The sequence below is a fragment of the Ornithodoros turicata genome, chromosome 2 (assembly GCF_037126465.1).
Source record: "Ornithodoros turicata isolate Travis chromosome 2, ASM3712646v1, whole genome shotgun sequence".
Classification (NCBI taxonomy): domain Eukaryota; kingdom Metazoa; phylum Arthropoda; class Arachnida; order Ixodida; family Argasidae; genus Ornithodoros; species Ornithodoros turicata.
In genome coordinates this window covers 35,194,776-35,207,428 of record NC_088202.1, presented here as the reverse complement: position 1 = coordinate 35,207,428, position 12,653 = coordinate 35,194,776, and the positions used below count along the sequence as shown (strand labels likewise).

At 45.1% G+C, this 12,653-nt stretch overlaps 1 protein-coding gene and 1 long non-coding RNA gene across 2 annotated transcripts in view; both read right to left on the bottom strand.

Moving 5' to 3' along the window:
- The window catches only part of LOC135383348 (uncharacterized), a 499,267-nt gene that overhangs the window by 187,984 nt on the left and 298,630 nt on the right, over window positions 1-12,653 (bottom strand). The window lies entirely within an intron of this gene.
- LOC135383347 (uncharacterized) overlaps window positions 4,861-12,653 on the bottom strand; it is a 285,601-nt gene continuing 277,808 nt past the window's right edge. The window contains exon 9 of the mRNA XM_064612843.1: window positions 4,861-5,064. Coding sequence (XP_064468913.1) covers window positions 4,903-5,064 — 162 coding nt within the window. The 3' untranslated portion in view covers window positions 4,861-4,902. The remainder of the gene's footprint in view (window positions 5,065-12,653) is intronic.

Here is a 12,653-nt window from a genome sequence, read left to right as displayed (position 1 = left end):
GACAAGCCGCTTGTAAAACAATAAGGCTCTATGACAGGGCTGACTTTGTGGCAATAAACCACGAGCTACTTTCTTACTTTCCATCATTCATGGTCGGTGGTGGTGAACGTTCTGTTGAGGAAAATTGGATCCTCTTTCGAAATAAACTTAATGAGCTGATTGACAGACACGTCCCATCAGTTGTAAAACCATCTACGTGCGCTCGTTGGTATTCAAATGACCTAAGGAAGCTCCGCAATAAGAAAAAGCGCCTCTACCGGCAAGCCAGACGAACTTCTACTGAGTCCGCGTACTCAAAATATCACGAGTGTTCGACCGAGTACATAAGGGCTATTCGCCATGCAAAGCGCAAGTTTTATTCCACGGAGCTTACCTCTATGTTATCTAATAACCCTCGCAAATTTTGGAAAATTATTAATCCACCGACGCGAGATCCCATCCGCTTGACTAACCCCGACGGATCAGCAATGTGTGACGCCGACTGCGCGACTGTCTTTAACGAAGCTTTTGTCAGTGTGTTTACGCATGACGACCGTCAAAGTTTCCCCCGTGCTCTCACATCCACCGGCGCTTTCACTCCTATGCACAAAATTGTGGTCTCCCAGCCCGGGATACTTCAGGTAATTGAGAACATGAAATTATCGCACTCTTGTGGACTTGATTCCATCAACTCTAAGGTACTTAAAAATTCCAAAGAACCCTCGTCCATGTTCGTGACCTTCATCTTCACGCAATCACTTGAACAGGGGCACGTGCCCCACGACTGGCGACAGGGCAGGGTCGTCCCCTTTTTCAAAGGCGGCGATACGGCATCTCCACTCAATTATCGTCCCATTTCCCTAACTAGTATTCCGTGCAAAATTATCGAACACGTAATTTACTCAGCTATCTCGTCTCACCTCGAAGGCAACAATTTCTTTTTTGCTCAACAACATGCTTTTCGGAAGGGCTTTTCATGCGAAACCCAGCTCTCCCTATTCACCTTTCATATCCTCTCCAATATGGATCGTGGAGTCCAAACAGATGCAGTCTTTCTTGATTTTAAAAAAAGCATTTGATTCTGTGTCACATTCAGGTCTTGTACACAAACTTTCGCTCCTTAACCTACATTCCGACGTCTTTAACTGGATCGTGAGTTACCTTTCTAACAGAGCTCAAACAGCCATTGTAAACAAGTCCTCTTCGGCCTTCCTCCCTGTTTCTTCGGGTGTACCCCAAGGTTCTGTTCTTGGTCCTCTTCTATTTCTTATATTTATAAATGACCTCCCGCACTCCATCTCATCCTGCATCAGGCTCTTCGCCGATGACTGCGTATTATACCGTGCTATTAAATCCCGTTCAGATCAAATAACCCTTCAGCAAGACCTTGCGTCAATTTCCAACTGGTGTTCCTTTTGGCGTCTTCCCTTAAATGCTTCCAAGTGCTGCCATGTTTCATTTTCTCGCTCTAGGTCCCCCCTCACCTATCAATACCACATTGACGAGTCGGTTGTCAAAACTTCTGATAACTACAGGTATTTAGGGCTTCATTTCGCATCAAATCTTTCCTGGTCAGATCACGTTCATACCATTGTAAGGGATGCAAATCGTAAACTTGGCTTCATACGTCGTAACCTTAGGCCTGCTCCCCCGGACGTCAAACGTCTTGCTTACCTAACCCTAATTAGGCCCAAATTAGAGTATGCCTGCAGCATATGGGATCCCTACCAATCAACTCTTACGGATCTTCTCGAGTCCATTCAAAATCGTGCAGCCCGTTTTATTTTGTCCAACTACTCATATCCGTCTAGTATTACCTTGTTAAAGTCATCCATCGATCTTCCCCCTCTTGCACTCCGTAGAAGATACTTTTGTTTGTGTCTCTTTCACAAGTTTTACATCAATCAAGCCATCCGACCCTCTTTCATTGCACCAGCACACTACGTCTCCGCCCGGACTGATCACACATGCAAAGTTGAGCATATCCATTGTCGTTCATCCCAGTTTCTCAATTCCTTCTTTCCACATGCTATTGACATTTGGAATGACCTTCCCCAATCAATTGCCACCATATCTGATGTTTCTGCATTTCGCAGACAGTTGTGTTCCTTTTTTGAATTATAAAGTGTGTCTCATTTACTTGTATTATTTTGTTTGTGTGTTACTCAACGTATGTAACCTCGCGTACTAGTTATATTAATATATTCATTATGTGATAGTGATTGTTGTATTATTAGTTCACACCCCCCTCATGTAACGCCCCTCGCGGGCATTTGAGGTATTCGCATAAATAAATAAATAAAAAGGATAAGCAACTTCTGAGTCCACTCAAATCACTCACAAGCCTCTGGAAGAAGCTTACCTTGTACCAGTTTAATACATATTGGAAAATTTCACGGCAACTGTAATAAAACGCAGCGTACGTCTCAATTGCTAGTCCTGTTACCAGAACTGTTCTTTATCCTGAGCGTATTTACTTACATAAGCGTAAATTTACTCATAGTCACCTGCATGCATTGTGTAATCATAAGCAAACTTCTTATCTGTATCTCATATTTCTCTCGTCTGCAGGAGCCAGTGCCTGAAGTCACGGAAATGCCAGAAGTCGCTGAGGTTGTAGCTTCCTGGGATGAATCAATTGAAAGTCCCTTTTCGGGGAGCTACGAAACCTCGTCCACGCCTGACAGTGCCTGCCATGCGAGTTTAGGGAGCACCGACGACGGTCGCAAGAGCTCTGCTGGGATATCAACGCTGGTAACGTAGGTGTTGGCGCGCAAAATGCAGCCACCACCCGCAGCAGTACTCCACGGGGCCGAAAGCGTCCAGGAACGACTCTGGTGCAGCAGCTGCTTTCGTTGCACAAGGAAGAAGCTGATCGAGCTGCGAAAGCTACAAAAAGGAGCCAGAAATTTCAGAAGGAATTGCCGAGACTACACGAAGAATCGAACGACATGCAGGGTAGCATGATCCGCATTATGGAGAAATTCTTAGATTCGAGTTTGATATTCACATTATTTATTTCAACACAACTTTGTTCAAAGTGGGCACTACAGAGTACAATAAGATACAAATAGAGAATGCAATTAAATTCACGATTCAGATGTCCGATCAGCTTCCAGCAAGGTACATGGCAATCGCATTCCTCACTGCCACCCCTGATGGTTCCTACCGATTATTCGAGCACAATAGCTGAGGACGCCCTTGCTCTTCACGCTGTGCCAGCTGAATCCAGTTGGCGTCACAGTGGTCACAGAGTTGCTCGCACATATTGTGAAGAACAGAGCACGCCCGGATTATGCAGTTCATGTTGTCAATGTCGCACTCGGGACCCTTATGCAAAATACTAAACCGTGCCTTGAGGCGACCAAACGCGTTCTCAACCATGCGCCTGGCACTTGAGAGGCGATAGTTAAATAGATGCGAAGGAGAACCAGTTGGACCTGGTTGTGGAAATAGTGTCATCAGTTTACACTGTAGTGGGAATGCTTGGTCGGCAAGGATAACTGGACCTACTCGAACCCCTTCAATTGACTACCTCTCTTTTGAACAAGTCGCTGGCCAGAAGATGTGGCAGTTGTGACCGTAGGAACACTACAGCATCATGGCTGTTTCCAGGTGTCCCAACATTTGTGTATATTAAGTTATAGGGGTGGTCTAGAACATCCAGCAGGACGGTGCTATACCAGTTCTTATAGTTAAAGTAATCTGAAGCCTGATCCTTTGGTGGGCAGACTTCTATATGAGAGCCATCGAGGGCACCCACACCTTGTGGAAAACCAGCGACTGCACACAACTGTCGTAAATGCTCTGCCAACTCGTGTGCTTTGGGAGACTTTACGTATCGTGGTTCCAGGCGCTGCAAAACAATCTTGCACAACTCTGGAAAAATGCCGTTGACGGATGATCGCCCAATGCCAAAGAGGTTGGTCACAGTCCTGTCCTCTGCCCAACATGCGAGCCGGTACAATGCACTGGCGACGCATTTGTGTCCTGCCGCCTCATTGGTTCACAAACAGCTACGATGTAGTTAAAAGTGATGCGGTTAATTCTGAAGTGTTCCTTAAACTTGTTGTCAGGAAGAAAAGACAGTGTGGTTTCGTACCATGACGGTGCCCGCGGAAATGACCACAGGTGTCTGTAGCAGGAACGAAGCTGCGCTGCCGCTATCATGAGACGTTGGCAGCATCTCCTGGCACATTGTTGTTGTGCCTCGAGCTCTCGGATTTTGCGAAGCATCAGCTGCCGCATGTGCTTCCTTCTAAGTGCTGCTTCGTACGTTAACAACGTCACCAAAAACTCAGCCTCATCGTCGTTGTCAGTGAGAGCCGGCGCGGGCTTGCTGAGAGCCATCACAGTTTTCGCTACTGCGGCGTTCTGTATGAAGGTGTCGTCACGGTCTAGAGAAAAGTCGATGAAATTGTGTTCCGGCAAAGCACAGCCTCGAGGAAAAGATCATACAAGTAGAAAACAAACCCAGCAAGCGCGAGAAATAAGCTGCCCGTGACCAGTGTTGTGAACTTGCTTTGCGTTGCCACCATGGACCGAAGTGTAACCACGTTTCACTGACACCGAAATACTCACTTTGCACTTATCTTGCAGCGTGGCATATTGTTATCTTACTTGTTCAACATTATTACGTTCTCTTTTTGGTGACATTTGGTAAAATCTGAAAAATTTCCCCCGCTAGGGCGACAACCACGTGATTAGTCCGAGCGACCCGACCGGATCGTGATCCACGCTTGTGGCAGCAGCAAACAGTGTTCGTTCCTAACCGCGGTTAATTCTTACCACGATTAGGTATAACCTCGGTTAAGAGTGCCCGTGCGACAAGGGTATGACACAGCACTAGAAAGTATGTCGGAGATATCACTACAGACAAAATGAACAATTCCCACTTTATTGGGTCTCGCTAGAATGAGCCGATCAGCGCATCTTGCCCAAGGCGGTCACCACTTCGATTAGCCTGTCGAAGGAGCGTGACTTCTTACAAACGTTCGCTGGGTCGTCAAGTTCAACGTCGAAGATGGCCCAGCCTCGCTTTACTTTTATCCCCATCTGCGTTATCGCTTCTTTCACTTTGTTACCCTGGAAAAGAACGACGACTGTAGGCTAGGATTCCAAAGTTCGTAATCCGTCGTATTTTTTGCAAAACATACATCGGGCCATGCACATAGTGTGTGTACCATACTATACCGTACCGTAAGCAAGTAATCGTCGTACAATATCCTCCGAGAACCGGCCGAGTGTGAAAGCACTCGCGTCACACTTTCTTCGCTCAGACAGAAACTTTCTCACAGCTAGAATACTGTTAGTGGGGGCAGTAAACTCGAAACAATTACCATCCCTGTATGGAAGACTGCATTACTGTGAGAGCAGTACAAAGCCAATGCGATTCTTTCATTAAGTGCGTCCGTGATTTACGTGTGAAAGCAATTTACGATGTCCCTCTCCTCTCCTCCTCAACAAGGGCGGCAATGCGGATCGGACTCTCATAGGACTCCTCAAACGATCAAAATTCCCACACCCGGCAGCACCAAACGCAGGATCCTGGTGCGGCTGCCAGTCTAGAACGTCACGTCTATTGGCCAGTAGAGAACCGTTCAGAGAGAGAGAGAGTTTGACCATTACGAGGAGTCTAAAATTATCAAATTTACTCTTTAATTACGAAATTTCGTGAAATACCGCGATAGCGGGATGGGAGAGAATCTTCCTTGAAAGCCACTTATGTTAAAAAGCCACGAGAACCGCATGTGCGTTGAAATATCCATTGCCGCATTTCGCAATGCAAATCAGGCGAAACCGCGGTAACCGGGAGCACTCATTCCAGATTAGAAGGTCACGTGCTTTGGAGCGATGCACATGATTGGAGAAAGTGCTGATCTGCCCGCCAAATCAGCCACTCCACGGTACAGATACGGCGAAGGCGATGGGCTTCTGAGGCGCGCGATTTTCGTTTGGGCTCATTTGCATAGGGAAATTCCGTGATGAATGTTTCACGGCACGCGCTCGTTTCTGGATTTTGAAAAGATAAAATGGCTTTTGAACGAGGATTATCTTCCATTCTATTATATCGGTTTTTCAAGAAGGTCCCTAAGTAAACAGCTATTTAAATGAACTTGAGTTAATTACTTATCTTGCAGTTACACCCACTGGGGCACACTCTTGCACTGCAAAAGCGTCATCCATGCAGCGCTTGTAGTCTTTTTGATAAAAAAATTCTGTAAACGATAAAATAAGCGCATACATATGTTCGAATTGGCTTTACTGGTTTTTATGTCACGTTACATTATGTCACGTTTATATCACATTTATATCACATTTCCTTGGTCACTGTATTCCGACAACATCATACTGAAATTAGTACGCACAGTTGTGGTATGTGTGTGCCATTCGCTCAACTCCTTCCTTTCTGTAGGACTACGTCTGTTCTCCAAAGTAATGTCGGAATGCACAACAATGAGTACATGAAAAGGAGCTCCAGGAGTAATCGATATATTTACCATGACATTCTACTATAGAGTAGGTCTATAAGCTTTTTGTCTTCTCTATATTGTAGTAGGTCATGGTATTTTAAACGATGGGGCCAACCGACGTCGCCCGAAGGTCAGTATTGGAAGACGGCCCTGAAGAGGTACCTCGCCTAAACGCAATTGTCAGACTGCCTAAATATGTAGCCAACATTTCCAGGCGCACCTGATAACTCCCGATACCAGATATACCAGATTTTCTCTGCAGGTCGATTTACAAAGTCGCACCAACACGTTCGACATTTGGAACTTCCGCTGCCGTCGAATGTTTTGCACATTCATGAATGTACTCTGCGTGAATTTCTTAGCGAAATGTTCTCCTGAATTATTTGCGAATATCCAAGCAGTCCCGCACCATCACGGTGACATGACAAGCATTACTGAGAACAGTTGCGATGGGACAATTTAGGTGAACAATAATGTTTTCTTTCTTGTTTTTTTTTTTTTTTCTTAATGTCGCGTGTTGTAGTAAGCGAGTATATCCCACGCTTTCCGAGTTCTCAAAATCGAGAATGCCAACATCCCGAATACCGCTCCCTGTGCTATGCCAACATTGCAGTGACTGAAGCGTCATATCGGTGGGGACCGGCCACCCTTTGATGTATTCGCGTGTTCTGGCGTACGAGTATATACGACCATGTGTGTTTGTTTTGCCGCCACTGGGCAGATCTCGTGACAATGACGTAGTTCTCGGGGAACTTTATTGCAATACCAAAGCTTATATGTGCGAGGTCTGAGAATGACAGTGTTTCAAAATACAATATCAATGAGCCACGTACTAGCTTCGCGTGTGTTCGATATGCACACTCTAACGAAGGTTCGGCTTGGCTGGGCACACGCCCTGGAGCAACACAAAGTGACGTCGGCTAGTTTGTGGTTAGGTGATCTCTGAAATTTTGCACCTATGGATTCTTAACCGTGGGATTTTGGGATATGGTTAGAACCGCCCAGTTAACCTATTAGACGCCATAGCAAGCACGTGTCAAGCTAAGATGGCTGAACGTACTTTGACAGGTGACATCTTCAAGAAGAACCATTACCCTGACAGTTTCGTTATCAACACAGGCTTTAGAATGTCTTCAGATAGCACAGAGGAAAGACCTCCCCGTGAAAAGATCGTATCAATTTTGTACCTCTGCGGACTGTAAGAGTCTGTACGAAGGATTATAAACTACTTGCCATCACTACACGTTCAAACCAAAACATTAGGCAACATGCTTTGCCATCCCAAAACTATGTGCCCCACATGTGCCAATCATGTGTTATATACAAGATACAGTGTGAATATTGTGTTGCGTATGCTACGTAGAGGAAACATGAAGAAAGAAAGCCAGTGGGATGAAAGAGCACAAAGCCGAGATCACGAATCTGCAGAGAATTGTCTCACCGAAGTGGTCGAGCATGTGCAAAAAACAGGACGTTCCTTCGATTTCGATAATGTGAAGGCCTCGGTACGTGAACACGGGAGTCAGAAAATTTCTGGAGTGATGGAACATTCACGGCGATAACAATGCCTCTAACAGCCACAAGAGGCCTCTACCGGAATGACAGAAGGGTTTAAAAGGATTTCCTTTCTCATGAACAGTCTTCATTACATTTTTCAAGCTGATGAGGACGCCCGCATAGGCGTCGAAGCGTCCTTTTTGTTGTCGTTAATTTTTTTTTTATTGGGGAAGCCGGTGTAACAAAGTGATCAAGAAGCTTATGCTAGGAAAAAGTACACATAATTGACTGGCAGTCAAATGTAGCTTTGCGCTACACCGGACACAGAGAACTCACCCCTTACGAACAAGTACGACGGCAGCTTTTCTTGATCTGCCATCAATCATTTTAACTATGTAACTGGTCGTTGTGAGGCATTGGTTGCGTTTGTTCTGTGTAATTGCCTTATCCACTACAACGTTATGATGACAGCTTAGAGACCTTGCACAGTACGCAAATCGCACACGTTCGAAGTCATCATAGGAGAACATGACCTCTGGCAAGGTGAACCAGACAGGAGTCTGTCACATGGAGGCGACACTGAACTTCACCCGGGCTGGGAACTCAAGAACTGACAGTCATCTGCCTACCGAAACGGCGACGGCCCACTTGCGTCACAGCACAAAACGGACTTCCAGCGGTTCCCTGCATTGGTCGTTGCGTCCCACGGAATAGTAATGATAGTATCCTCGTGCACAATTGTCAATCGCCTATATTCCACAGTTAGTGACGAGCCACCGGGCCTTAGGAGCGGATACACTTGACGTACAAGTAGCTCAGGTACCTGTAGAATGCCCCACGACGTGTCAGTATAGTTGCGCACCCGAGAGAGGCCGCATCGGCACTACGTCAGGGACCGCAGATGTACTGCTGTTGATGTAGAGACTAGTCCCAAATGAGGCTTCTGTGTTTGACAATGCCTCGTGCCGTTGACCTGAGCTAACTATTCGAATTTTATCAAGAATATGGACATGAAAAAGACATACACAGAAGAGCTACTGAAGGTAACCATTATGAGTATTTTCATGTGCTCTTACGGCCTCACGACATCGTCAGCAAACGTTTTGACGCACATATTGACTATTTCTAAACGTTATTGAAAGTTCAAATACTAGGCAAGAGGCGCAAAAATAACGAAGCGTGGAATTTTAGTTGTATTTAACAATCTCAGAGTACGAAAGACCAGGATGTGGAGGGATCAAGTAGAGAAGTCTAGACTTTGCTTGGCGCTTGGGAATGTACTAAACCAACAGTAAGGGATCACGCAATGGACTTACTAGAAATATCTGGTTCTCACATCGACAGCAAATTCCGCAACACTCATGAAGTCTACTAAGAGACCTTCATCCAAGTTCATCCCTTCTTTCTTCATGTTTCCTCTACGTAGCATACGCAACACAATATTCACACTCTATCTTGTATATAACACATGATTGGCACATGTGGGGCACAGAGTCTTGGGATGGCGAAGCATGTTGCGTAATGTTTGCTCCGATGGAACTCATGTAGAGGAACAACACCTCCTCTACAGACTCACTAAACCCCTGATCTCTGCTGTCTCCGGAATTACATAAGTACACCTGTACACATCGTATGTACCTTTCGGTGCCGTACTCTGACCCAATTTGAACTATGGACTACGCTATAGCCAAATCATGCGCGCTGTCACTGTGTGTGATCGTGTGGCTGGAAGCATACTATAGACGTGTTCAACGAAAATAAATCCAGTCCATCAACAACATACGCAGTTGGAGAAAAGGAGACGCAACAACGTGACAAAAGAAATATTGTAGCGCCGCCACCCATCGTAGTGTCATGTGGCCATCTGCGTCCAGCCATGCTATCTGCGGCTGAGTAATATTCTGACAGCATATGGACTACATTTCTTTTCCTTTTTATGTTGAACACGACTATAGATTTCACAAGTACTTCCACACGCCTTTATTACTGCTCATCTTACACCCTTTGTTTCAGTCTGCGGAATAGGAAAGGGTGTTTTTATAAGAATACACCTGTTTTGAGCGAATAAAAGTGCAAAATGATTTACTGTGTAGAGACGAGCAAAGCTCGCAAAGCTGGTGGAAACCGTGTCTGACGTGAACGGCAGTTGCGGCTCATAGAAACTACCTAGACGTGTGCGGTTTTCTTTTGCTATAGAGGGAACCATGCTCAACCCAGCGTCGCAGTTTCCAGTTCTCATGCTGTAATCGGTGCTGGTATACACAGGCCAGAAAATTTCGCAACTTTCCTGCTATTTCGCAATTTTTTTGTGTGTGGAAAATCAAGCCATTAAATTTTAATGAATATTTTTTCGTTACAAGGTCTCATGCAATGCTTCAACAGGAAAAATCGCAAGACACATAACTTTCGTAGTCATTGCAGGAAAAATAGGGGAAGTAAGCGCTTTTTCAAAAATTCGCTAGAAGAGCGTAAAACACACAATAAAGAGGTCGGAAGAGACGTCTGAAACCAATGCAGTTTTAGAGAACGAGCCTTCCTCTACAACATATTAAAAAATCTCGAAAAATATGTTCGTATACAAGAGAGGTTTTCCCTTTAGCACAGAGTACTAAGTTGAAGAGGACCCACGTTGCATGTATCCGGTAAAGTGCTGTATTTGTTTCTTGGGCCACTGTTTCAATTCGTTTTATTTCCAATTTTTCTTGGTCTGGTTGGGTTGCAATGGCCAAGCAATATGCTGTGGCATAGACTTCAGCAAGGTTACCACAGTCTTTTCTTTTGTAGAATAACGCGCGTATTGCAATCCTGGGTGGTTAAGTTTATGGCATTATTTCCGGTGTGCATAGTGCCGGTGACGGAGACTGGGGATTAGCAGTGATAGTCAGGTCTAAGTAATAATTTTTGTCGTGTGAGCTAAATCCCTGTCCGGATGAGCTTTCTGACATTCGCGCCCTACCCGTACAATCCGCGTTTCCCACTGCACGCAGCGATAGTTCAGTTTCTGGGCTCCATATATCTAGCCAATTTTCCAAGAAATAAACGTTATTTCCCGTCAGCACGAAACACCACAGATAAAAGACTCACACAAACAGCTGTCCCCGAACTTATTCACACGGGCGACTTCCTCTCTCTTGTTCTGACTGTGAAAACCTCGGAGTGACATAGCTTTTGTAGCGGGGACAGGTCCTGAGCGTCCACGGTGCCGCCAAAAGATGCATGACAGCATGCACAGGTTTAGCTGCCACGAAAGAATACACGGTACCAAGCAGAGCAACACATTTTGCAACAAACGGAATAGGTAGCGTTTAATGCAAGTGGAACGTAAGACCGGCGCCAAACGCGCACCTCGACTCGAGAGGCCAGAGATATCTCTCCCAGACTCTGTGTTTGGTTTCCTAGTGCGAAGAAAACTGATGGCGCAATCTCGCGGTTTATCCGCAGATCACAACAAGCGTCCCCATTTGATTCCAACCCACAAGTTTCTTGCGGATATCAGCTTCCATCAGGGGATTGTGCAGGGCTTTAGCTGTGAGCCGCACTGGAACCTAGTAGAACATGGATGAAGGACCACCACCACCACAGGATTCCGTCGCTTCCAGTACTTCTGCCATGTAAATGACGTTTTTGTATATTCGTCTCTTCCTCTAACGTTATAATATCTTAGACTTTTCGTGGTTAATACTTTTGTTGAATTGTTCAGCCTTTAAATGTGACAAAATAAACTTTGCTTAATATTCATACTGGTGAATCGGAACTCCGCAACGCTCAACTGGATCCATGTTCCTTCATATTGAAAACGGACCAGAAAAAAGTGAATTAAAACAGAAGCCTAAGAAACAAAGCCAGACCACCCCACCGAATACGTGCAACGTGGGTCACTTGGCCGTAATACCCTCTACTACACACACACAAAATCTCTTTTATACGAAAAATCGGGATTTGTTAATATGTTGTAGAGGAAGATGATGATGATTCGGGGTTTTATGGCGCACGGACAACTAAGGTCATAGTGCGCCAAATCTATGGTGAAATTGTGACTAGTTAAAATTGTGCATGAAGAGTGCATTGTTATAATTATATATGAGGTAAAGTAAAAGCATATTTACAAATGCATAAAACAGCTGTATAAAATTATAGAAGACTGACCATGCCGGTGCCTTTTAAGAAATTAAGAACTCTGTTAAAAGGGACGATAGCCTCATCACCGAGCAGCAGTCCTGGGTGAAGAGGTAAAAACTGTCTATAAAACTCTCTGAAATGGTGCTGACGATGAGGTTCATGGTATGAACAGGTGATGAGTATATGCAGGACGGAGAGAAGCTCACCACAGTGCGTACACTGAGGAGGTTCCTCTCGATAAAACAAAAATGCATGGGTCAAGAATGTATGACCAATGCGTAATCTTGTTCGTATAACGCATGACAACCGGTTTTCTGGGAATGTTCCATTGAGAGATTTTTTGAGTGCACATCTGATATCTTCCTGAGGTATTTCAAACAGAGTAATATCTTTTGCAGTAGCAGCTCTAGCAGACTGGTCTACCAAATCATTCCCCGGTATGCCTGTATGGCTGGGCACCCAGCAGAGAATTACAGAGTAGCCCTTCTTCTGTGCTGCACGGATTAATAATTGTGCACGTTGAACAAGAAAATTCTTTTGTGGGTGCCTGCTACAAATGGCACTGATGAAACTCAAGGAATCTGT